The sequence below is a fragment of the Macaca mulatta genome, chromosome 3, assembly GCF_049350105.2.
Source record: "Macaca mulatta isolate MMU2019108-1 chromosome 3, T2T-MMU8v2.0, whole genome shotgun sequence".
Lineage (NCBI taxonomy): Eukaryota > Metazoa > Chordata > Mammalia > Primates > Cercopithecidae > Macaca > Macaca mulatta.
Window position 1 is genome coordinate 91,824,792 of NC_133408.1, and position 27,516 is coordinate 91,852,307.

The 27,516-nt window shown below is 44.4% G+C and overlaps 1 protein-coding gene across 2 annotated transcripts in view; it reads left to right on the forward strand.

Moving 5' to 3' along the window:
• Positions 1-27,516, forward strand: part of AOAH (acyloxyacyl hydrolase) — a 196,671-nt gene that overhangs the window by 163,249 nt on the left and 5,906 nt on the right. For both annotated transcript variants that reach the window (XM_001102698.5, XM_077996935.1), the window contains exons 16-20: positions 6,929-7,101; positions 14,766-14,824; positions 14,903-14,962; positions 16,578-16,674; positions 24,839-24,915. In XM_001102698.5, the coding sequence (XP_001102698.4) occupies positions 6,929-7,101; positions 14,766-14,824; positions 14,903-14,962; positions 16,578-16,674; positions 24,839-24,915 (466 nt within the window). The remainder of the gene's footprint in view (positions 1-6,928; positions 7,102-14,765; positions 14,825-14,902; positions 14,963-16,577; positions 16,675-24,838; positions 24,916-27,516) is intronic.

Sequence of the window (27,516 nt, forward strand, 5' to 3'; positions counted from 1 at the left end):
ACAGATAAAATTCAGATGGCAAAGGAGATGCAGACATAATCAGTGAAGTGCGTTCAGGGGAGGAGATGCCATAATGATCCAGAGACTCTGATATGCCAGATGTCACCTTGGTGCCCTTAGGCTGGTTTGCTGCTGGCCCCAGAACCCCAAGTTGGCCAAGGCTACATGCTTGGCACCAAAGTCTGTGAAGAGCCACCTGGGACTTTCCAGTAAACAGCAAACACGTTTAAGAACTGCCATAAACCAAGAGGTACATCACTCTATATCATTCCATCCTCCCAGCAGCCCTAAGAGGCAAGGATGATTGTCCCATTTTACAGATGAGGAAACGGATTTGGCAAGGATAAGGAACTTGCCTGTTCTGGTATCGAACGTCAAAGCTGGGAGCCAAACCAGGTTATCTAACCAAATTCCATTCCCTGTCTGTAGTTCACACTGTCTTATTTCCTCTTTGACTCACTCACTTTTTTAAGTATATGGTGAGCACCACGATGTGCCAAGCACTGTGCCAGGCTCCAGGATATGGATATGATAGCAAAGAAGCCACAGCCCCTGACATCAAGGAGCTAACGGAAGGAGAAACACCGTGCTTCAGGCTCTAGCTGCCATCATGAAACAGAACAAGGCTATGGTCAGATCAGACATTGCTCCCCCAGCCCCCAGAGCGTGTCCTTCCAGAGAGGAACAGAGAGCAAACTGACTATACTGAATAAAGAACATGTGCAGAAAGAGACTCTGGCTCCAAAAGCCAAAATTCCTGAAACTGTACTTTTCCAGCAAAACCTGCTTACCCAGACCCCTCCAGCCCAGTCCTACTTTTCCTTTCCCAAAGAGCTAAAGGGCAGGCAGACATCAGCCAGAGACCTGTGCCAGCCTCTCCCCTGCTGGGGATCTGGGTAGAGAAGCAGCAAGCATTTGGGTGAAAGAACAGAGTTGGCAGTATGGGATGTCCCTGTGGTGCCCACTTTGTGATGTCCTGTGGAGGGGTTAAAAAAATAAAGACAGATGGCAACTATACCTCCCCATCTGCCAGAACGTCAAGGTGGAGTAGATTTCCCAAAATGAGCAAAGGGATTTTATAAAAAGCTCAAGCAGCAAGGAGTTACATAATAAGTCTGTCCTGGAACAAGTTTTAGGATATTTGCTTGACTTTTTTCTTTTCTTTTTCTATGACAATGCTAGCTCTTACTGAAGTGACACATTTATGTGCTTTTTTCTCAATTCTCTAAACTCATCTAGTTACTCAACAAATACTGGTTAAATGAATGAGGGTCATGATTGGAAGATAGCTTTTAGCATCAGGAAGTCAAAAAGAAAGATCACGTAGAGAACCTGGCTTTCTCATTGTAACCCTGCTCAATTAGATTTAGGCTAACTCAGCTTCCTTTGTGCTTTTGCGATCACTGCCCTTGAGGGCTATGTAATGTGAATGATATGAAAGGAGAAACATTCCTGAAAACAAGGCAAATGTTGGGGAGCTACAGCAGCAGAACCTTGGGGTGACAGAGGCAGTAGTGGGAAACGGGAATGGCCTCAGAACGTCCAATCATAAAGGCCAGTGACAACCCTTTGCCAACATCCCAGTGCAGCATCCCTGAAATGAACATGGTAATTGCTGGAAATTCCATAGAATTATACAAGCATCTAGCACTAGCCCCATAAATGGATATAGTTTCATTTGTTACAGTGGACAATCATAGGACAGATGGCACTCATACAAGCATCATATTCTTAGGAGTATACACAGAAAGTATAAATTATACATTTTCATCTTATGGAGAGAGCCAGGACCACCCACACAGGGTGTCTGTGCCTGTCTGCCCCCAACTATTGTTTTTCTTCAACGCCAGTGCTTCAGGTTATGCCCTGGGCAGTTGACCAGCACTGCATTAAGAGGAAGCCAGCTGAGGCACTGATAGGTCACAGGCCCTAAGGAGCCTGGACTAGTGAGAAACCATCCATGCTATTTATTCAGATGATAGAAAAGCCAGCAGGGAAGGGAATGGAAAGAGCTCCTGCTGCTCAGAGGAATTCTCTCTCCCAGACTCCTCAGTGAGAGACATAGGTAGCAAAGGGAATGATAAGGAGGTTCCAACCAGCCAGCATGTTCCAGGCCACGCCCACTTTTAAGGGACGTTTAATGTATCTCTATGCATGGGGTAATATGGGAGGCCTCATCCCATTCCCAGTCTGTATCGAGATGCCCCTTCTCCCCAGCTACTCAGGAGGCTAAAGTGGGAGGATAGTTTGAGCCCAGGAGTTCAACCCTGCAGTGAACTATGATCATACCACCGCCCTCCAGCCTGGGTGATAGAGCAAGACCCTGTCTCTATTTAAAAAAAAAAAAAAAGATATCTCTTCAAGGGGATTGGATGAGAGCCCAACAATGTGATTGTAACTGGCTGGCATGAAGAAAAGGTCTAACTCTCTTACCTGGGTGTTTCAAAAACACAAATGCTAGCTGTGAGTAAGGTGTGAGCACTTGACCACTACAGTGACCTGGGCTTTAGCTGTGGCTCCAGGAAACTGGTTTTCTGCGCATACTGATCAGTTTATTCCTTGAGAAGGGACACCTCTCTCTGGCACCGGCCAGGTGAAATCTGGCTGGCTTACCTGCCAGGGTAATGAAATGATCAGGCTTATTTTGCCTGATCAGACACAATTCATTAGGGCAGGACAGGCTTCAGAGTCACACTCAGGAGTGAGGGTGTTCATCTGTTCCAAGCCTGGCCATGTGCTCCTGACATGTGTGAGAGCATGTCAGTGAGCACAAATTTCTCTCTCATTATTTTCCCCAGTGTGGCCACTGTGCCCCAGGCTGGTTTTCACATCTTCTTTGTTAGCTGAGCACTCTCGATCTCTCACCTATCCATCTGAGTGTCTGGGGTGAGCTCGCTGGTGTGTGAGAAGGGGCGCTGGGACCCTGGGGTGGGCAGACAAATCCGAGGTGGCAGGTGCCTGGGACACCTGGGTTGAAAGGGTTAGATACCTTCAGCCCAGCCTATTCGTCCTTTGGCAGACACCAGAGAGACGAGACCTAGGAGATAGTTCTCAACCACTAGGGTTCTTTGGTCTCCAGAATACTAGCACAAAGTCTCCCCCAAACATCACCAGAGGAGAAAGAGTACACAGATCAAAATGGCATTAAAAACTTTTCAGTGAGCCGGGCGCGGTGGCTCATGCCTGTAATCCCAGCACTTTGGGAGGCTGAGGCAGGCAGATCACGAGGCCAAAAGATTGAAACCATCCTGGTCAACATGGTGAAACTCTGTATCTACTAAAAATAGAAAAATTAGCTGGGTGTAGTGGTGCGCACCTGTAGTCCCACCTACTCGGGAGGCTGGGGCAGGAGAATCACTTGAACCTGGGAGGCAGAGGTTGCAGTGAGCCGAGATTGCGCCACTGCACTCCACCCTGGGTGACAGAGTGAGACTCCATCTCAAAAAAAAAAAAAAAAAAGAAAAGAAAAGAAAAGAAAAAAGAAAGGAAAACTTTTCAGGGACAGAAGTCAAAAGGCACCTTCTATGGCATCTGGAAGGGGTGATCGCCCCATGAGTCACATAGACTCCCTTGCCCTTACCTGAGCTAAGAGTTGGTTGATTTTGCTATGCAAATTAAAAGTAAATTCTATAGTTGTACAAGGTGGAACAAAGGTAACTGGAGAATGTTTCATTAGCAACACCAAGGCTTCCATTTTTATTTCACTTAGCAACTAGCCATGTTGATTATGCTTGCTTAATTTGTGGGTGCCCTTTCATAAGTACAAATTAGCTCAGATTCTTCATTTAGCATCAGGGTTGTGCCTCTAACCAAAAAAATAATTATTTAATGGGGATTTGGGAAGACTTTGTCCATCTTAACTCATCTTGCCCTTATGTGGTTGGAGAACATTAGCTCAGCATAATTGCTTTGTGCCAAAGCGTGGCTGTATCAGCAGAAAAAAAAAAAAAAAAAAAAAGTGTGGCAAGACAAAAGTGAATTGGCAGTGTGTGCCAGCTTTACCAATGACAGAAGAAAGGCTATAGATACCCGACTTGCCTTTCATTTCACCCTTGTTGTCACACTTCAAACACACAGTGAATACAGAACCTGAGTACTTTGGGCAGGTTCTTCAGTGCTGCTTCTATGCATATAGGAATCAAGTCAAAGCCCCTCCCCACGCTTCTGCTCTAGTAGGTAGGCAACCTAGTCGCAAATTGCTGTAGCTGCTTTTTATCAGGCTAGGAAGATTTTTATTTTTAAAATAGTGTAATTTTTTCCTGACAATGGAAAACATGAATTTAGCATGCAGTTCTACACCCTGAGAGTTTGTAAAATTAGACATCTTTTTTTCTCCCCCCTTAGGAGACTCTAGCGATCCATTACATAGTTTAGAAGCACATACACCAACCACAACTGCCACCCTACTGGCTACCCCCACAGCACCAGAAGTATTGTTGTAGTCAGCAATACTTTTTAGCCATCTTTCTATATTAATACATACAAATTACTTCTTTTTTTTTATTCAGGTGAAATTCACATAATGTAAGACTAACCATTCTAAAGCAAAAATTCAGGGGCATTCCCAGTTCACAATGTTGTGCAACCAATGATATCTAGTTATCTGATTCTTCTTAACAGCTATATAGAGTTCTATTGCACAGGTGTACCCTAATTTATGTATTCAGGCTTCTGTCTTTTTCCAGTTACACACTACACCAAGCAGTATTGCAGTATTTGTATGCACATTTTTGCACATTTGTGGAAATGTTACTATAGGATAACTTCTCGAAAGTGAAATTCCAAGGTCAAAAGTTAAGCCAACTTCAAATTTGGATATATTTTGAAAAACTGACTTCCAAAAAGGCAGTGCCGATATTCATTTATGAGCTCCCTTAAAAGTGAGAATTATGGATCCCTGGGGGCTCCTTTCTGTCCCCTCTTTCCATATCACTTATGCCCCGGGCCCAGCCTCTGAGTGATGGACTTATTTTATCTGGTTCACAATCTGTCTTAAGTTCCCTAGAGCTGCCATAACAAAGTACCAAAACTGGATGACTCAAAACGCAGACATGTATTTCATCACAGTTCTGGATGCTGAAAGTCCAAGATCAAGGTGTCCACGGGGCTATACTCCCTCTGAAAGCTCCAGGGAAAACTCCTTCCTTTTGTCTTTCTGCTTCTGGTGGCTCCCAGCGATCCTCAGCACTCTTTGACTCGTGGCAGCTGTAACCCCAGTGTCTGATTCTGTCTTCACAAGGCCTTCCTCCTGGTGTGTGTCTGTGTGTCCTCTCCTCTTCTTATAAGGATTCAGTCATTGAATTTAAGGCCCACACTAATCCAACATGACCTCATCTTAACTAATGACAACCATAAAGACCCTATTTTCAAGTAATGTCACATTCTCAGGGACACTATTTAATCCACTATAGGATCACTGGGGAAACTGGAATTTTAAGTATGCAAAAGAGAAAGTAACACTGTAGCATTGTTCCATTTAGGGAAAAGACAGGGAGTTAGAGCCTAAAGAGTGGATGAAAACCCTAGAAAATTCTGTATTCTACTCCCGAGTTAATGCAGCTTAGGATCCTAATCCAAATTTGATGTGTTCCTGAAGGTGTGTCCAAAAGTCAGTTGTACAAAGAAATGAACAATAATAAACATATACTAATGCCAAAAATACTTTAGCACCCTTTGCCTTTTAAACGTAGCTTTCTTAAATAATTTCAACTTTTATTTTAGATTCGGGGGTACATGTGCCCATTTGTTGCACGGATATCGTGTATGATGCTGAGGTTTGGAGTACAAATGACCTCATCACCCAGGTGGTGAGCATAGCACCCAATTAAACATAACTTTAAATCAACCAATGGGTGCAATTTTAACATAACTTCAAATGATGTCTTTGCAGTATTTTGTACATTCCTTACTTCTTTTCCAAACCAAATGAAAATAAGTAAGTCAGCTTAAATTCAATAAATGTCTGATTGAGGGCAAAGATTCATCACTTTCAGCTCACTTAGGAGCTTCACCTCTGTCTGACATGCTTTGATTTTAGGACTGTGTCTCTCATAATTACTTTCAGCACTTTCTTTTTTTATTTTACTAACTTTTATGAAATAAGAAAATATAATTTAAAAAATCAAATACCCTCTAGAGAGCACAAGCACTACTATATAAAGACAGCAATGCAGGCTGGAATTGATGGTTGGAAATGTTGTTGCAGGGTATAGCCTGGAATAGAAATCCATCAGGAAATGCATGCAAGTCCAAATCCAGCATAGAAACTGAAGAATAAAAAGCAAGCTATAGTGTGGACATATAACTTGGTCAGTAAGATTCTGTTTCCTAACTGTGATACATTTGAAAAGTTTTAAAGACCAAATTACAGACCTCAAAGTGTCAAATAAATCATAAGCAATACCAGACCCCTTTCATTTCAACACTGTGTAAGTCAGGCCAGTGAGTTTATGCTACAGGAACAAAGGAACAAACGGCCCCTAAAATCTTAGTAGCATAAAGCAACAAATGTTTACGTCTCTCTCATACTACTTGTCCATCAGAGATCACCATGGGACTCTGTTCTGAGACTCAGATTGGTGAAGCAGCTATCTAGAACATTGCCTATACCCATGCAAAGAAAAAGAGCATTCTAAAAGGTGTCTCATCACCAAATATCACACATGTCACTTCAGCTCACCACTCATTGGTTAGAAATAGTCACATAGTCCACTCAACCACAAGGAAGTCAATAAGTCCAGTCTGACTATGTGCCAGAAAGGTGGAAATCCAGAAATATTTTACAAATAGCTCCAATTACCACCACATTCTCTCTCTCTCTCTCTCTCTCTGTGTGTGTGTGTGTGTGAGGCATCTTGTATTTGCGTGCAACTTGCATGCATCTATCCTTACAATCAACCAATATATTTTCTATTTATTCCACCAACAGGAAGAGTGACCCAGTCCCAGCCATGACCACTCCTGAGAAACTCTACTCCAACGTCATGCAGACTCTGAAGCATCTAAATTCTCACCTGCCCGATGGCAGCCATGTTATTTTATATGGCTTACCAGATGGAACCTTTCTCTGGGATAATTTGCACAACAGATATCATCCTCTCGGTATCAGTTTGAAGATTCTTTTACTCTTTAATAACATCAATGTATATACAGTTCAATGTATATATGGTTCAAACCATATAGAAATGTGCCTAAAATGCCATTATGGAACATGGGTCAGAGCTCCCATGTGCAGTATCTAAAGGTCATTATCCAGAGGTGAGCAGAATCAGATCCAAAGGCAGAAAGGGCAGAAGTAATTCACGAAGAATTAGGACACATCGAAAGGTAAGCGCTCAAACCAGGAAACTCCTCTAACAGAAGGTGAAATGTAAAATGAGCTGAGGAAGCCCAAACAGGAGACAAAGACAGAGATTTCTCTGAACCTCAGTGGTAAGTGCCTCCTGGTGGCCTGTTAGAATTCTCTAGAGCACGGTCCTCCAGCCTGCTCGTTTCCTGCTTCTACTCTCTCTTGGGGTCCTTAGCTCTGAAAGGCTTTAAAATGTTCCTGGAGCTTTCTAATGGCAACTCAAATATTCTTGATACTATACAAATAACATAAAAGTGCTAGTAATTCACATTAGGAAGTGTGATCCTTAACCCTGTCAGATAGATGTTTTCATCAACCACAATCATTTCATTTTATAGATGAAAAAACCAACGCTCAGAGAGGTTAGGTAGCTTGCCAAATATCACAGAGTTCACTGCATATGTTGTAGCAGGGCTCTGCTTTCTGTATTTCAGAGGAGAATGTACTGTTCTAGGCACAGGGTAACCAGCAGAAAACACAATAGTCCTAAGTCCCTGCCCACAGAAAGCTTATATTACAGTGAGAGAATGACTCAAAAGTATGTCAGAAGGTGATAAGTGCCATAGGAAGAAAATTGAACAAGGAAGAGGAACAGGGAGCTGGCCTAAGTCTTCCCTGATGAGCATCTATAAGAAGAGGCCTGGGTACCCTCCTGTCAGCCCCATATTGACAGCACCTGCACCAATCTATCATGAAGAAGGGGCTATCCTTTCCCTGGTGTTACCCCACTCACCTCCTGAGCCCAACCCACTAAACGGAGCTGGCAGTCCAAGCACCTTCTCAGGAGTCAGGTGAGAAATTCAAAGAAGACCTGAAACTCATTCCTTCACGCCCTCCTTAGAGGGGGCAGGTGGAGAGCAAGATTTCCCATTTCAGGCCATCAAGAGCCTTTTCTTGCATATTTGTGTATATCTTTCCAGTCTTCCCTTGTCCTCTTCCTGCAGTCCCTGTCTAAGACAACCCCCCTACTTCTCCCTCAGGAAATTCTGCCTCTCCCCACCTGGGAAAAGAGTAAGGGTCCTTTAGCTAGCTCTCAAAGAGCTCTGGTCTCTTAATTGGAGGGACAATAGCGGACACCCACATCCCAGATTCTCCACCAATAAGGATGAAACCATTTTTCTCTTGAATTACTCACGTATCACAAATATTACTATCCAAGCAAAACACTGTCCAGCCTCACCTAAGTAGAGCATATTCTTCCTGTTCATGCAACTTTGACCACGCCCCCTTAGAAATAGCATGATCACGCATGGAACTTCACTCCATTCTGGGCTGCTTTGCATGTATAAAGGACACCAACCTGGGCTAAGAATGTCTCTTTGAACCACGGGATATGAAAATTGTACATCTGCCCTCAACTGATTCTTTCAGATTTCCAAATGTCTCTCCGACACTAAGAAATGCTTTGGAAAGAGAAGCTGGGGGCAGGGAAATTTGTTCCCAGTTTACTCCATCACAGTAATAGTGACTTGACTTCCATTTTTCTGATTTCAAATCCCATTCTCTTTCCACGAACTCTGGTTACGCCACCTCCATAAATTCTTTCGGATATGCCATGCAATTCACTTGATTTATGAGACATGTTTGGTTTCATAAATATGAGATCAAATGTAAGAATGACTCCATGCAATTTGGAAAGGACTGGAGGAAGGAAAAATGTGTGTAAGAATATAAGAATGAGGCCAGGCACGGTGGTATGCCTGTAATCTTAGCAATTTGGGAGGTCGAGGCGGGTGGATCAACTGAGGTCAAGAGTTCAAGTCAAGCCTGGCCAACATAGTGAAACCTCGTCTCTTCTAAAAATACAAAAATTAGCAGGGCGTGGTGGCACACGCCTGTGATCCCAGTTACTCAGGAGACTGAAGCAGGAGAATCGCTTGAACCCAGGAGGTGGAGGTTGCAGTGAGCCGAGATTGCACCATTGCACTCCAGCCTTGGTGACAAGAGTAAAAAACAAACCAACCAACCAACGAACAAAACCTGTCTAAAAAAAAAAGAATGTAAGAATGGTATGTAAGAATGACTCCATGCAATTTGGAAAGGACTGAGGGAAGAAAAAAGGATGATTGGGGGATTTGTCCACTTCTGTGGATTCTCTAGGCCAGTGGTTCTCAACTGGGGGCAACCCACTCACCCCCACCCTGCTTTTATCACATCTGGAGATAGAAGAGGGGTGCAACTAGGCTGGGTAAAGTGACTCATGCCTGTAATCCCAGCACTTTGGGAGACCGAGGTGGGCGGATCACCTGAGGTCAGGAGTTCAAGGCCAGCCTGGCCAACATGGTGAAACCCTGTCTCTACTAAAAGTACAAAAAAATTAGCCGGGCATGGTGGCAGGTGCCTGTAGTCTAAGCTACTTGGGAGACTGAGGCAAGAGAATCGCTTGAACCCAGGAGGGGGAGGTTGTAGTGAGCTGAGATCGCGCCATTGTACTCTAGCCTGGGCAACAAGAGTGAAACTCGGTCTCAGAAGAAGAGGGGTGCAACTAACATCTAGCAAACAGAGGCCAGGGGGTTTGCTAAACATCTACAATGCACGAGACAGCACCCCAAAATCAAGACTGTCACACAAGGTTGAGAGACTGCTCTAGACTTTGCCTTGTCCTTCTCAAGTGGACTCTTTCTGGCTGCTAATCACACCCTAGCATGTCACAGCACAAATGGGAAGAAGAAAAAGATAGAACAAGTTTGTTCTATAGAAACATCAGTAGTTTTGAAAAAAAAAAAAATCCAATCAAGGAGAAAGCTAAAACCATCTAAAATTTGTTTGATGCTGATAAGTAATTATTCACATCCTAAATTATCTCTGCTGCCTGGTTGCCATGGGAAATAAATTATAAATTTCTCAACGAAGCATCAGGGTCCTTCCTAGAAAGGCTGGGGAAGTAGATGGGATTTGTCCAGTATCCCCAGGCCTCCTTTGACAGGACTCGTAACTCACACAAGATGATAGACTTCTAGAGGGGGCCACATTAGGAAGGTGTGATTCTTTTTTTTTCTTTTGAGATGAAGTCTTACTATGTCACCAAGGCTGGAGTGCAGCGGCGCAATCATAGCTCACTGCAACCTCCGCCTCCCAGCTTCAAGCAATTCTCCTGCCTCAGCCCCCGGAGTAGCTGGGATTACAGGCGCCCGCCAACACACCAGGCTAATTTTTTGTACTTTTAGTAGAGATGGGATTTCACATGTTGGCCAGGCTGGTCTCGATCTCCTGATCTCAGGTGATCCACCTGCCTCGGACTCCCAAAGTGCTGGGATTACAGGCATGAGCCACTGTGCCTGGCCGAGAAGGTGTGATTCTTAAAACGACTCTGTGAGATAGATGCTTTCATTAACTACAGTAATTTTATTTATTGCTCTTGCGCTGTCTCTCTTCTGCTCTCACCCCAAACCCCGTCTTTGGATCTTGAGCCAGCAGTGAAGCAGGGTTCGTGCTGGGCCGGCCTCAGGGTTTGGTTGCTCTGCCTAGGCCACCATAGATCTCATCTTAGTCAGCAGCTGGACACTTAAGTCTGATTCCTGGGCACCACGTTAAGGGTTGTGCTAAGGGTGCTGTGCAAAGAAAAAAAAGTAGGGGGGAAGGGGATGAGTTCCATTTATTTGGGCCTAGAAATGTGGTGAACATAGTGTCTAGACTTGACTTGGGCCACTTCTTAAAAATTAAGAAAGCGTTCAGGAAACAGAGGCATGGTAGGAGACCCCCTGGTCAGTGACACAGTCCCTGCTGCCTCCTTTCCCCTCAGAAGGATGGGCAGGAACTCAGCCTGAGCAACCAGTGAAGGCAGGGTTAAATGCCACAGCACCACTCAGCAGGTCACAGGGGCCCAGAACAAGAGCAGGTGGCTGTCTCACTCCTGCCAGGGAGGCGGGGGGGACCAATCCCTCCTGGCATCCCTCCTTCTCAGCCAGATTTGTGACTCACTACCCAGTCTGTCACTGGCTGCCGAGGGCTGGGGCATCCCACAGTCTCTCCTAGTCACTAAAATTCCTGGTGGGAGTTTATTGTCTTCGTGAGGAATTACCAGACAGCAAGCCTCACACACTGGGATTCTACTGGCATGGGTCTTTCGAGAAAAGTCAAGCTTGGCCGGTCACAAGTCCTCTCAGCCATGGTCCGTAAGGAAGGCGATCATTCCAGAAATATCTCTGAGATTCCTATTCTGTGCTTTTGAGTAAAGATGACATAAGATGCAGTCTGTGTCCTCAAATGAGAGAGAAAAGACAGCTCCGCTGAGGAACGCAGCACATGGACCCTGATAGCGAACGTGCTGAGTGCCCATGAGGATGGGCAAGTCACAGGCCTTCTGGGGCCATCCCAAGGGTTAGACGATAGGGAGGAAGCCAGGGACTCCTGGCTGCAAATTCATCTGCTAGTGGGCCTGCCTTGAAGAGCTTCTGCCACAAAACAGCAACTTCATCTTGCCCCAATTACTCTTAAACTTGAAACCAAATGCCTTTTTAAAATACCTTGGTGTTTCTATTTTATCATGCGCTTTCCCTCCATCTGAATGAATGTGGTTTTAATACATTTACATGGCATTTCATTTCAAAGACTGATCTTTGTTGGTTCTAGGTTTCTATGGTACCTAAGATTTCAGTTATGTTTCCAGAATTAAATAGTTACCAGAGACCCTGCCCTAAAGAAGTTACAGATTACGAAGACACAAGCCGACACTTAGCCAGCTGGAGAAGAACAGGCCTTTGATCTTCAGAGGAGCTTATGGCAAACACTGGGACAGCCCACTGGCTCCCCACAACACACACACAGGCACACACACACACACACGCACACACACACAGAGACACAGACACACGCAGACACATACACACACACAGACACAGAAACACACAAAAACACAGAGAGACACAGACACAGAAACACACATACACAGACACACATGAAGACACACAGATACACATAGGCAGAGCTCCTCGGCCCCTGGTGATTCCTGGCCACTGTGGGACAGTCCTCCTGGCCTGCCCCTGGGCTCTCTTGATCAGCTTTCCTATCCAGATGGACTTTCTAACCAGGGAGTCACAGACACAACCTCTCTTCATGCACCCCATAGAGGTAGGATCAATAGGCCAAAATTACATTAAAGCAACAAAGATCAAAGCCAAAGCTTAAAAAGAAAGAGTGGGGGACCAACTGATGTTGCCAATAAAGCAGACAGTGTAAGAACCATTTCCCTCTTCCCTTCCTCGAAACCATAAGTCCATCACAAGCACCTCTAGCCAATCTTCCACATGACCAGCCCCAGAGTCCCTACCCTCTAACAGGCAGACACACCAGAGAGGAGGGACACTGACTCATTACAACTTTCCCAGGTTCTTCTAAATGTACCTAATGTGCCTTCATCCTGTTGAGCAGACCTAGCCACCTACACTGAGGATGTTCCCTTTCTCAATCAGGTCCAGCTGGAGGTGGAGCCAGGAGACTCCAGAGGGAAAGGGAGAGGGACTGAGGAGGTGCAGAAGGGGGGTACCCCTCAGGGTCTCATTGGGAACTGTGCTGGCCATCAGCAGGACAGCAGGAGAGGGCGTCAGGCAGGGTGGAGCAAAGCCAAGGCGGGCCTTCATCCCCAAGGCGGAGTCAACAATGAAGTTCCCAGTGTCACAGGAGCAGGACAAACTCCGGCCTCTCTGGATATCAAAGCAATCTGGGCCTGAAGGTGGGGAGGGGAGAGTGCACGATCAGGCATGAGGTGCCACCTCCTATCAGGCTGCAGAGAGATGCTGCCCCTCAGTGGGAGGGGACACACTAGGGCCCAGAAGGGTGGCAGGGCCCCAGCCAGGCTACCTAAGTTTCACTATGAGGCCCCAGTTCCAACATAGAGACAAGATGGCACCAGGCACCAAGGCAAAAGCAGCCAGACACTGGGCCCTGGCAGAAGGTGGGGAGACGGAAGGTCATGACTCAGTGGCAGCCCCCAAAGGGGAAGAGCCAAGCCAGAAGAGCATGTGGAGAACCCAGGGTGGGGAGTGGAGAAGGAAAACATCAGTCAGTGCAGCTGAGACACATTCAGGAAGGGAGCAAATGACAAAAAGTATACACACACACACACACACACACACACACACACACACACACAAAATGGAACAAAGCCTCTGTGGGTAGAAGTAGGAACTTGGGGGAAAATGGGAGCTCAGTGTTGGACCCATAAAATGAAAGCAAGGACAAAAGCCGAGGGCTTGGGATTCATTTAAAATGTGAAGATACAGGAGCCTGTGCAGAAGACAGACCTGGCGGGTCACTGTGGCTTTAGTGGCCGTAATGAGCCTGTGGCTTTCCCGTCCTGGGACTCACTCAACCACACAGAGAGATAATAAATTTTTTCTCTATGACAAGAAAATTGAATCTATCTTCCAGTCTAACTAACCAGAGGTATAAGTGAAAAATAAGACTGTGTTCTATCACCTTCAATCTTTCTCTTCATTCTGAGATAGGTCCTATTATCTTCCTTTATGTGTTCAAGAGTGTGAGGAGTGTTAATGGATACAGTGTCAGTCATTCACCCCCGAGCTTTGGGGAGCCCTGGATTTTGTGTGTCAGCCACAGCATGAAAGTCTAATTGCTTCGGGGGGAGTATATGCTGGAGGCGGGGTGGAGCAGTGTTGGAAGTGAGAAGAAATCACCCCCACAGATTCTGGGACTATAGCTGATGTTCAGAAAAACTGGATGAACCCTCATCTGGTACTTTTCACTTTGTTATGTACCTCTGTAACCTGCACTAGAAAATAAGGGTGTCTACTAATTAGGGTCAAATAAGATATCCACTGGACAGCCCTTAATCCAGTGCCACAAAGGGAGACATGAGGTATTGCCTCCCCATCCCATGGGCCACCCGAGCATTTTGCACAGCTTTCAGCTCACCAACTGCAGGGAACTACGTGGTCAGAGCTTCAGATACTCAGAACGTCCTGCCAGGCCCTTGGCATGGCATAATTTGGTCAGACCTGTGCGTTCCATAAACCTCGAAAAGAGAATTAGGTCAACCGCCACCTCGAATGTTCCCTGTGCCCCATGCAGGGAGCATTTCATACCACGGCCAGGAGAAAGTGCTGCTCTTAAAGGGCTTTATTCAAGGCATCCTCATTCATATCGAGCTGTAGGATACTTGGATTTCTTTTTCCTGAGTCCAGATGAGGCCAGTTTCCCCAGCCCCATCCTGGCCCATGTCCAGAGCTCTATATGGAAGTGAGCTCCTCAGGGCTCCTCCCCAACTCTGGGTCTGAATTTCTAGAGGCTCAGAAAGGAGGAAAGCACAGGCATTCTTCAAGAGCAATGCTGCATGAAAAATCAGGGGAATCCGCTGGAAATAGCGACCTTCTGCAAGGGAGGCAGGGAAGCCCCCGAGTGTCTCTAAATGCTGCTATTGCTGAGTGCCTGCAATCTACCAGACCGTTCTGTTTTCCAGGCCAGCTAAATAAAGACGTGACCTATGCGCACTTGTACTCCTTCCTGAACTGCCTCCAGGTGAGCACTCACTGGCTTGCTTCAAGGCCTGCTAACCCACCCTGTTCCTCTGTAATCAAAGTGTTTTCCCGCTCTCAGGTCAGCCCCTGCCACGGCTGGATGTCTTCCAACAAGACGTTGCGGACTCTCACTTCAGAGGTACGACTGTCACAGGCCTTTTGATACCATCTTTGATCATTCTTTCCCTGTGTTTGCTGCAGAGTTTTCACTGGGGATGGGATCCTGGCAGGGGGATGGTCTCCAAGCTGGTGAATAACAAGATCAAACCTTCCAGGTGCTTGGGGAGCCAAGAGAACCTGGTACACCCTGTCTCCTTCTGTCTCGCTCTGGGTCTGTCCTCTGCTGACTGTGTTTCTCAGCCACTGTCTCTCTCGTGTGTCCACATGTGTGCACAAACACTCCCCTGTGCACGCGCGCGCACACACACACACAGACACACACCTTTTAAAGCTGGTCCTAAGCATAGTTGTGGATTTGGAGAGAGTTGGCTGAGTTTGGCCCCTATGCATGACAGAAGTTCTCCCGAGGTAAATAAGAACCTTCCTCCCTTCTCTCAGGGAATCCATTGCTCAAAGAATATGATTTGCACTTCTTTCATGGATGGTGAATAATCTCTTTGTAAAATATTTATTGAGGCTGGACGCAGTGGCTCACACCTGTAATCCCAGCACTTTGGGAGGCTGAGGTGAAAGGATCACTTGAGGTCAGGAGTTTGAGACCAGCTTGATCAACATGATGAAACCCCATCTCTACTAAAAATACAAAAATTAGCCAGGTGTCATGGTGGGCACCTGTAGTCCCAGCTGCTCAGGAGGCTGAGGCATGAGAATCACTTGAACCCAGGAGGCGGAGGTTGCAGTGAGCCAAGATCGCGCCATTGCATTCCAGCCTGGGCGACAGAGCAAGACCCTGTCTCAAAAACAAAAATGAATGAACAAAAGACTTATTGAACATTTTTTACATAGAAAGCATATTTCAATTTTTTGAACTTGGAGAACACAAAAAAAATAAAGAAAAGTAACAAAGATCACCCAAAATTTCACCACCCAAAGTTAGTATATGTGTATGTCTTCCCATTACCACTTCCAGAGATCAATATATTTGGTTTTTTGCCTACATAGTATGAGAATGCACATACTCTGTTATGCTTTCCAGTGTTCATAAATTGTTTCTCCACACCATAATATTGAAACCATTCTAAAGTTTATACATGTGAATATATTATGATTTATTTCATCCTTTGGTGTTGGACATTTAGATTGTTTCCAAATTTATACTATGATAAATAGCATTGTGATGAACAATCATATATCTAAAGGTGTAAGTCTCTGTGTACATCTCTATTCCCTTGAGACAAATTCCTAGAAGAATTACTGGGCCAAAGGGTATGTCCGTGTTTAAGGATTTGATCCATATTGCCAAATTGCTCTCTAGAAAAGTTAAGCTAATGACACCTACCCATGACAACATTCAATATCATGGTTATCTTACTTTTGACAATCCCAAGGGTGGAAAAACTAGTATCACTAATTTACACTGATTCAATTCCTAAAGAATGTTAACATTTGTCTCACGTTCATTGGCCATTTGTATGTGACTAGAATTTAATGTGCAGAGCAGCTGTCTGCTGATGGCTTGGAGAAATGAAAGTAGAGTAGGATGGGGATGATCGATTTCTTTGTTCTGCCTGAATTATGTCACTAAAGTCAAAGTCTAGATTTCATGGAATTCTCCCTGTTTCATCTCTCTTCAGAGAGCAGAGCAACTCTCCAACACACTGAAAAAAATTGCAGCCAGTGAGAAATTTACAAACTTCGATCTTTTCTACATGGATTTTGCCTTCCATGAAAGTAAGTAGCTTTGTTTGGGTGTTGACAGAAGATGAAAGCAGCAGCTAGTTTAGGGCCTGGGCAGCTGGTTTTATACTGCTTTTTATAAGCCAGCAGGCCGCAGACTAGGCAGGGTTACTCCTGCCTATTCTGACACACTAATAGCTCTCAGTATTGAAAAAAGATAAAATGTGGGACTTTTTCTGAAAAGATTGGGCTCAGCATTACCTCTGTACTTCAACATCATTTTAGAATCCCTGATGCAATAGAGCCAGCGACTGGTTAGAAAGAGATTTGGGCTGGCAACCTACAGGTTAATGCACTCACTAACCTGTTCTTCCCAGGTTAAAAGCCCTGGTTACCTGATGGATGTGACAGAAATGAGGGATATGGTGGCACCTCTCACAGTGGGCCCTGAAATACCCAGGGACTCAAGAGCAGTGCAGATTCCCACACTCCATACAGGATGAACTTAATCAGAACCTCTAAGGGAGGGACCAAAGAACTTGCCCGTGGCAAAGTGATCAACCCATGTCCCAACTTTCTGGAAAGACTATTACTAAGTTTGTTTTTTAGCATTCTGTCCAAACACTGTAGTCACTGCTGAGGGGCCACACAAAAACAGGCATGATTACTGTAGCTACTGATTTACCCTTTACATCTTGAGTCTGAAAAATTATTGCTTATTGACTGTAATCCTTCCTGATTCATTTTCATTGCTAAGCAATTTTTATACAAGAGCAAAGCCCCCTGTTGACTGCCAGATGAGATAATGCTAATGAAGGGTTTCACAGTGTAGGCGAAAGATGGAAGATTCCTCATCCAGAGTTTATCATCTCTGTCCCCCACCCCCAATGCCCCCATCCGTAGCATCTGGGTTGGAGCAGATGGCCATCATGAATTATCAAATATTACATTCGCTGACACATTTTGCATTGCAGACTCTAGTAGTTCAATTCCTAACATCCTTTCAACAAGACTGATCTCCCTTAACTAGATTTCCTGCCTAGGTGATACACATTTCTCTCATGGGGAGAGACATTTTGATAAATAACTTCTCATTAAAATGCAGAGTTGAAGACTCATTAATGAATTCCTGGTGTAAACAAATGCACCACCAAGTGATCTTTGATCATCATCAACCTTGAATATAGATAAAGTTATTAAAAATATAATAATGTCTAACACTCACATGGGACTTTCTTACTTTCCAGAGTGATCTCTAGCTCTGTCATTTATTATCTCTGGGACTGCAGGCAATTCTCTGAATATTTTAAACTCCCTTTCCAGCCCTGGAAATGGGGATACCATATCTTCCTAACAATTCTCTGTGATGATTGTATGAAGTAATGTGCCATCCTCCTAAATGTTATGCCTGTTACACAGAAAAGGTACCATTTCCTTACACCCTTGCTACTCAATGTATGCTTCTGGATAAGCAAAATCAACACCACCCAAGAGCTGGTTATAAATGCAGAATTCCAGGGCCCACTCCAGACCTACCTACCTAATCAGAACCTGCATTCAAACACAATCCACAGATCATTTCTATGCCCATTACAGTTTAGTAAATGGTTTCTGAGGCCGAGGTGGGAGGATCACTCAAGTCCAGGAGTTCAAGACCAGCCTGGGCAACATTGCGACACCCCATCTCTATGAAAAAATTTTTTTAATTAGCCAGGCATGGTGGTGCATGCTTGTAGTCCCAGCTATTCTGGAGGCTGAGATGGGGGGATCACTTGAGCCTGGGTGGTTGAGGCTACAGTGAATTGTGATCACATCACTGAACTCCAGCCTGGTTGACAGAGACCTCATCTCTATAAAAATAAAAATAAAGTTTAATAAATGGAGCTCTATAATGCCTCAAGATTAAGAGCTGGGTCAGTCATCAGATTTGTAAGTCCTGTTATGTGCCCAGAGCTATGAAGGTGCTGGGAACATAATTGTCAACAAAACAGAAGAGTCCTTATCTCTGTGGAGGATATAGAGAGAAGAGCTTTATTCTTGTCTGCCCAGAATTCCACTGCTGAACTGACATGCTTGGAAGCAGAGCCTCATCAGTCCTTTCTTGTCCTCACAGCAATAATAGACGCAGTGAAAAAGCAAAAAGTTGAATTAAGCTGAACTGAACATTCTACATCAACGTGGTAGAAGCCTCCTAGGCATTTCTCCATGGGGCCTTCTTCGTCTTCTCCTCAGGAAGTTAGTGGACACCCCACTAGGGAAGGCCTGTGAGAACAGTGGGACCACTGTGGGGCCCACCCCCATGAACATCTGATACAGCACCTGCATTTGATGTCTAGGTGCCGCCTTGTCCACCTCTGAAAGAGCTAGCTTTTCTGTCTGGTTTTTGGGAACTGTGGTAGTGTCCTGACTTAAGCTGAGAGTTGGGTACTGCAAAAGACATTTTTAACTTGAAATTTTAGCATTTTCCAAAGTAGCTGGAGGGATAATCCCCTCCAAGATCCATCTCCATGGGTGACCGCCCATGCCTGGGCAGCTCATCTTCCCAGAAACCCACCTCATGTGGGTACAATGTGTGGTTATAGAAAGAGCCCAGAATTTACAACTGTGTTCCTATTCCAGCTCAGACACAGAATAGCTGGGTAGCCTCAAGTGAATTAAATAACCACCCAGCCTTTGTCTTCTTGCATGTAGGATAGAAATAACTAACCCATGTAAGGATCAAGTAAAACAAAACTTGTAAAGTTGTAAGGACTCAATAACTGCTAGTGGCCATCCCCCTGCCCCCACCATCGTCAGTGTGTATGAAGCAACTCCTTCACTCCTGATGTCCAACCCACCCCCCAGCTCCATTCATGTCTGTGAAGTACTTTGAGTTCCTTCAAGGAAGGTATGGTAGAAATGCATCTCATTACCAAGAAGAAAAGTAATCTTTTATCAGAAATTAAAATCCTACAGAGTTATTTATTACGTCTGCAGTCCTGATAGTCCCATGAAAATCTCTCCTCTCATTTTGGTACTGTATGTGATCTGACCATTGTGTTAAAAATATTCTCATTTTTCATGATATTAAAATTCACAATTTCACATCCTTGTGACAGAGCAAATTGCAGTTGAGGGTCCCTGTCTCTTGAAGGTAGGCACAAGACCCGTTCATTTTCCACCCTGGCAGCCTCAGTCCAGCACTGAAAAGTGATTGCTCATCTCCAAAGACTCTTTTTGTCTCTTGCTGACTCATTCTCCAACTGGTTATGAACTAAACAGAGGCAGCAACTTTTCCTCCCTTCAGGAAATGCCAACTTGAGCAGGTGATATTCTTTTTCTTTGTCTGCACCACACCTCCCCACAGAGGAAAGAAAATGCCACTTGGCTGGCAAAGCCATTTTTACACTGACAGTTTAAATATATCTCCAGCTGCCCTCAGCTTCCCAGATAGCTCAATTGGAGTAAACCTGGCTCTTGCTTCCCCTCACCATGAATACATTTGTGAAATCAGCCAATGACTTTATGGTGCTGACCAGAAAGCAGCCTTTTCTTTAAAATATCTGCTAGTGTTGCTGTTCATCAAACAGCTATCAAGTGTTTTATGAGTCTTCCTCCATTCTTTCTGTTACATCTTTGGAAAGCTGGTCGTTAGCCGTTTCTTTGATTTTACAAATAAACTATGTTAAAGAAGAAGAAAACAAAACAAAATACATCATGCTCCAAATCTCCACAGATCATCCATGATCATTCAAGAAACTTAATCCAGGTCTTCTGAAGGACAAATAGGAATTCATTGGTCTATTTTAAGTTATGTTCCAAAGTAGAAAGGAAACTGACCAACTTACCATGTTATCTTTGATTGGACCTCCCACTCTAAAATCAATCAAGGAAAAAGTAAAGACCAGTGTCTGGTATTGCATTTCTCCCAAGAAAGCAGAATTCATACTGAGATAAACAAAAAAAGGATCTTTCCTTTGACATTGGCCATGATACAGATAAAATCCTAAATAAACACTTGCCTGTGAGTTACTGAAGCTCCCTTAAGTTTTACTGTCCTGATAGCTACATGCATGTGATGACCCGTAGCCCTCACAGGCATAATAATCATATGGGGAAAAAATGATGCTTACCTCTGTAAATAAACAGGGTGTAGTCTTAGTAAACTTGCAGCATTTTCTTTTAACACCTATTGTATTATTTTATATGGCAAGCAAGTTCTTCCAAAGGCTGGACTCCCTTGTAGTTGCCACCTAATGTAGGGAAGGGATGGGAGTTGACAGACAGGAATAATTTCCTAGCAGGGAGGAATGTGTTGTCATCGACATCATTTAGAATTGCTGGACTATGGTGATGATAAAAGGTGGACCTCTCCCACTGCTCCCAACCCTGTTCCTCTGCAAAGCTTGGCAAGTAAATATCCCTTCTCTTTCTTTGTGCTTTTTTTCCTGAGTTTTCCTTTTATAATCCCCACAATCATGGGATTGCTCAAGTCTCCAAGGGAAGGAGAAGGGAATGGTCATCTCTTCTCATTTTGAAAACACAGTATAGGTTGAATATCCTTATCCTGCATGCTTGGGACAAAAAGTGTTTCAGATTTTGGATTTTGGGGGATGTTTTAGGACTTTGGAATATATGCATTATATATACTTAGCAGTTGAGCATCCTACATACAAAATCCAAAGTTTTCCAATACGCATTTCCTTTCAGCATCATGTTGACAGTCAAAAAGTTTTGAATTTTAGAGCATTTTGGATTTTGGCTTTTCAGATGTGAGATGCTCAACCTGCATCACTAACTCTGATAATTGAATCATCTTGTTCCATGAAGACATCTATCAACACCTCTCTTTCTTTCTCTAAGGGCCATAGGTTTTAGTTTGGTAATTAGTAACTCACATAAAATGCAAATCAAAATGAAAATAGCCTAGAATTACTTTAAGCCTAGATGCCAAAATTGAATCACAGTCTAAGAAACTCCTGTATAAGCAAATCTCACCTTTGTAATATCAGGCTCCTAGTAAACATTCTTCTCAAGGAACACGATCTTGTTTAAACTGTGTTTCCTTAACAGGTTCAAATTTGCTGTCTACTGTGGATTTTCCAGAGCTCCTGATCACCATAATCCTTTTCTAGACTTTTTCTTAGCCATCTCAGGCATGTATTTTGATTCAATATGTCATTTAACTCTTTGCAGACATAGAGAGTCAAAAAGTATTTAAGAGGCTTCCTACCACCACTGCATCAGATGACACCAGGATAGTCCAGGTCAGGTCCTGGTTTGCTGTGCATCTATTTATTACAAGAGGACTCTGCCTCCATGTCTTATTCATCCAACTCTTCACAACTTTTTAGTAGATTCTGTCTGAAGTCTTGATTGGGCTCAATTCCCATTGGCTTGCTCTTATTAGCACACCTGGGAATTTTTTAATAACTGTCTTGTCTCAGAATACTGTAATAAAATACCATGAATTGGGTGACTTATAAACAACAAAAAGTTATTTCTCACAGTTCTGGAGGCTAAAAGTTTAAAATCAGGATGCCAGCATGGTCAGGTTCTGGTGAGGGTCCCCTTCCATGTTGCTGACTGCCAACTTCTCATTGTATCCTCATATGGTTTAAAAAAAAAAAAAGAGTGAGAGAGCCCTCTGGGGTTCATTTTATTTTTATTGATTTTTGAGATGGAATCTCACACTGTCGCCCCGACTGGAGTGCAGTGGCGCAATCTCGGCTCACTGCAACCTCTTCCTCCCAGATTCAAGCAATTCTCCTGCCTCAGCCTCTCGAGTAGCTGGAATTACAGGTGCCCAACACCACACCCGGCTAATCTTTTGGTTTGTTTCTTTATTTTTGGGTTTTCTTTTGTATTTTTAGTAGAGACGGGGTTTCACTATGTTGGCCAGGCTGGTCTTGAATGCCTGACCTCGTGATCAACCCGCCTCGGCCTCCCAAAGTGCTGGGATTACAGGCATGAGCCACCACACCTGGCTGGGCATGAATTCATGGGCATGAACCCCATGATGGGGGCTCCATCTTCATAGAATAATTACCTATGCCATCATACTGTGGATTCGAGTTTCAACACAGGAATTTGAAAGGGACACAAACATTCAGTCCTTGCAACACACTGTTGGGATTTTCTTTCATTCTTTCTTTTCTTTCTTCTGTTAGCATCTGTACAGCATAAAGTGAAACCCAACTAAAAATAAAGGGAAAAGTGGGAGAAGGGACAAAATGTTCATCAAGAACTTTGGTGAAGCAAAAAGGAGCACAAGTAGAATGGAGATGATGTTATCTCTGAAGTCACAGAGGGGACGGGGAGGCTGACATTTCACCTGGCCTGGGTCTTTCTGCATCATTGCTGATTGTTGTTTGAGAGACTCCTGTGGGACTGCAAGGATAGACGAGACAAAGATCATAAAAGGACAAAGAGAACTGAGAGTGGTGATCCTGGCTCTGCGTTTGAAGAAATCTTTCCAGACGCCTGGTTCTCCATTAAGGGCAATTTGTTGGATGTTCAGATCAGGAATGGCAGGGAATGGGCTGGACAACATGCCTGAGCAGGCAGGGCCAGTATTGCAGCCAGCAGGGCAGTCTGGAACCCACAGGAGCTTCAGAGTGTCAAGTCCAGAGGGAAAGGTGGGGCAGCTAGAATTGAACCTCAAGAAGAAGGTTGGATTCCAAGGTCATGCACCCCCCCCACCCAAAAAAAAGAAAAAACAGGCAAAACAGGAAAAACAGGCCAGGCAAGCTGAAGACTGAACCAGGCAAGCTTCCCCAAAACTGTCCCTTTACAAGACACTATGGCCAAGGGCAAGAAAGATATTGTCGAAAGCTGCATGCTGGCTTGGCAGAACAAATAAACTTGCATGAGAGTGAGTGCTGTTTAAGCATTGCTGCAGCTCTGAGCTTCCTATTAGAAGAGGAGGTACCTACCATTCCTTCAGAGAGAAGTGTTATTTACCAGCACGCCGCAACTTCTCCCTGGAGACTCTGTGTGGCAGACACCACATAACACAGTGGACAGTGTCCTCAATTTGAGTTTTCAAGAAATGCAAAGGCCACTTTTCAATAGCTGCTTCTTCTAACAGCCTCTAGAAGCATAATATGAGGCTGCGGCTCAGGGGCAGTCTTTCTGCCAGAGAATAAGCTAACAGGGGCTGGAGATTCAGTGTGTAGGACTCCAAACCACTAGTATGAATTTTTTCCTGAGCTTTGAGAAGGGCAGCATTATCCTCAGCCCCTGGGGAATGGAGGCTAAGTAGTAAGTGAGGATACCATGCTGGAATATTAGGACTAACTGCAGAAGCAGCCTTGTATTGACTCAGCCATGGGAAGTCCAGCCCCTCTTGTCCAATCAAAGCCCCTGACAGAATTTCCATCCTTACTTTGGGATGAGAAGGGGAGAAACAGAGGGCACAGACCTATGTTCTTGAGTTTTCTGGGGAATGAAGAGTAAAGAACGGGAGGAATCTTAGTTGTGCCTGCCCCCATCACTGGACGCTGGGAAAGTGAGGGCGTAGCTTCGCCAGGAGCAGCTGGCTCAGATGCTGCTCTCTGGAGGCTTCCTAGGGATTTGAAGTTTCCTTGAGGAGTTCTTACTGACTGTATGATGGAATGATGTAGAGTTAATTGTGCTGCTGCCTTAGAGCAACTGACATTCTTGGTCTCTCACCCCTGTTGAAGGACAGTTTCATTGCTTTTCATCACTTTGGGGTTCATAATATTTTTTCTGCAGCCATACTCCCTCTAACTGTGGCGATGAGATAATTTTATGTAATTATATTCCTGACATACTGTATGATTTTTAAAGGCAAGTGCTTGACACATGCAGGCAGAGTCTGCAAATGGCAACCCATGAAAGGGGATGTTAACAAAATGTTTGACTTTCCCCTACTGTAATACCATCCTACCGCACCACCGAAAAGTGACATGTACTGAAATAGGTGTTGAATATTTTAGAGCTCACCTTTTCCTACTGCCCTCCCTGCTACACAAACCACATTCATCCAACATTCTCATGTATTCCCTTCCTGAGTTAGAAAAAGCACACACACACACACAGTGGGAAGATTTTTTATGTTCAGAAATCCCCCAGTGCAAGAGAGCAGCTCAGAGACAGCCGTGGCTGAGTCAACATGGGCCCGGGAGGGCATAGGCAGCTCTCATGTCCTTGTCCTTGGATGTTGGCCGTTGCTTGTGCAAGTGTGTCTGTAACCCTCTCGTTTTGTGTCCTGCAGTCATACAGGAGTGGCAGAAGAGAGGCGGACAGCCCTGGCAGCTCATCGAGCCCGTGGATGGATTCCACCCCAACGAGGTGAGCGCAGTCACATGGTGGCTGCCGAAGGTTATTGGATGGTTTGTTAGTTTTTAATTATGCTTACACATTCATGTGTTTATTTTTATCCTGTTTTGTTCCAGAAAGAAAGGATTTGAGGTAAGGTACATACACGTATAAGATAGAAGATTTAATGAAAACAAAGTGAAATTTGGGACAATAGGAAAATAAAGTAGAAATTATACTTGGATTCCTGACTTAGTTTCTATAATTCATAAAATATGTGCAGGGCAGTCCTGAGAAACTGCCAGAAGGGCAGCTCTGTGCAATGCTAAAAGGGGCATTAAGCCATGGCTTCCATAAGATAAGAAAAATAAATCAAGCACTCCAAAAAAAAAAAAAAAGAGGAAAATAACAAGGATTTTTTGGAAGTGAGACCCATGAGAAACGTATTCTATGGTCCTCCTAGAAAGGGTGCTGTATAGGAGGAGAACAATGTCCTTAGCGGTATCCTACAGTAAGAGCTGTTTCTATCGAGGATCCAAAGTACAGTTCTGTAAAGTAGCTCTCCTCTGGTCTCTTCACAAAGCAAGGGGAGCCAGAGGGTGGGACTGTGTCCCCTCCTGGCTCCACTCCCATCCCATTATTCTGGCTTCAACCAGAGAAGCTCTACTTTTATCTGTTGTATGTCCTGGACTTGCTCATGACATTTCTTTATTAAGAAGAAGAAGAAAAAGAAGTGGGGGAGTTGTTCTGCCACTTGTAAAATGTAGAAAGCTGCTCCTCTATGGGGAGGGATGGGCCATTTACTCTCAGGCAATCCCTCATCACTAGAAGCTTTCTGCTCCAGCAGTTAGGGAAGCATGGTGTGGCTACCAAAGGGTACAAACGTGAGGGGCATGCCTGAGGATGCTCCCTGACTGGCCATCGAGACCCAGGCCACAAGAGGGCTGATTGTCCCCTCAGGAGCCTGAATGAAGGTAAACACAGCCTACCTTCCTCCAACTCTAGGCTCAACCAGTGCTCATGCCAGGGGTAAGAATCACCTCAAAAGGAACTAGAAGGGTGCCCACTCTCCAACAAATGAGTAAAAGTGGTGTCCCACAAATGCTGAGCAAATTTTGAAGTAAGTATTAAATGCCCACCTCACAGATTTAAATAGCCACAAAAAAAAAAAATCAGAATAATGCCCTCAGAATTTCTAACCTTCCTGTGTATCGATTGGATGAGTTGATCAAAGAAAATTATTGGCTAGATTCTGGTTAAATATCAGGGTCTATTCCCCAAAAAATGATGTCTTTGGTTTTAGAAGAGTTTGTGTATATCCCTTCTTTCTATTTTTTTTTTTTTTTTTTCGAGTCAGAGTTTCACTCTTGTTGCCTGGGCTGGAGTGCAATGGCGTGATCTCAGCTCGCTGCGACCTCCGCTTCCTGGGTTCAAGCGATTCTCCTGCCTCAGCTTCCTGAGTAGCTGGGATTACAGGCGTGTGCCACCAAGCCTGGCTAATTTTGTATTTTTAGTAGAGACGGGACTTCTCCATGTTGGTCAGGCTGGTCTCGAACTACCAACCTCAGGTGAGCCACCCGCCTCAGTCTCTCAAGGTGCTAGGATTACAGGCGTGAGCCACTGCGCCTGGCTCCCTTCTTTCTAGCAGTTATTAGGTAGCAATTCTTGTCATTCTCTGCACAGAGTAGCATCTTACCCTTCTGATTCTGTAGACAATGGGCATATGAAAAGATGGTCACGTAGAGTATCAGGAACAAACTAAAAAGAAGAGGATCAAAGACAGCTTTGTTTTATCCCCCAGCATATATTTATCCCATCTATCAAATGACCATTCTGTCCCTGACTCTTAAAATGATTTTGAGGTTCAAGGTCTGTCAAATTGGGGCTCTGTCTTGCACTCAAACAGTTTCACTATATCTGGTTATTGAAAACACAGTCAAAAGCTGAAAATCAATATGTGCCATAATCTTATGCTATTCCTGCAAGATTTGTTCACATGCTGGTAGCCGGTGATCAAGTGGCCAAGAACAGATAGCCAGGCCTAAAGCCTGCCTATTTATCATGTATATTGAGCTGAAAAGTCCAGATTGGCAAAGTGCCATCCAAAACTATTTATTGAGTGACTACCCAGTGTCAAATGCAGTGAGAATTCAAAACTGAACAAGAAAACGCCCTGCCATTTAAAATTATAGTATAGAGTAGGAAAATGATGAGTAAACAGACAATTAAATATAAAGCAGTAAATGCCTCCAACTGTGCAAGTACAGAACACCACAGAGCATTATGAGGTAGGATGGGAGAGAGAGGTGTTCAAAAATGTTTTCAGGCCGGGTGGGGTGGCGCACGCCTGTAATCCCAGCACTTTGGGAACCCGAGGTGAGTGGATCACCTGAGGTCGGGAGTTCTAGACCAGCCTGACCAACATGGAGAAACCCCGTCTCTACTAAAAATACAAAATTAGCCAGGCATGATGGCGCGCATGCCTGTAATCCCAGCTACTCAGGAGGCTGAGGCAGGAGAATCGCTTGAACCCGGGAAGCGGAGGTTGCAGTGAACCAAGATCGTGCCATTGCACTCCAGGCTGGGCAACAAAAGCAAAACTCCATCTCAAAAAAAAAAAAAAATAGTTTTCAG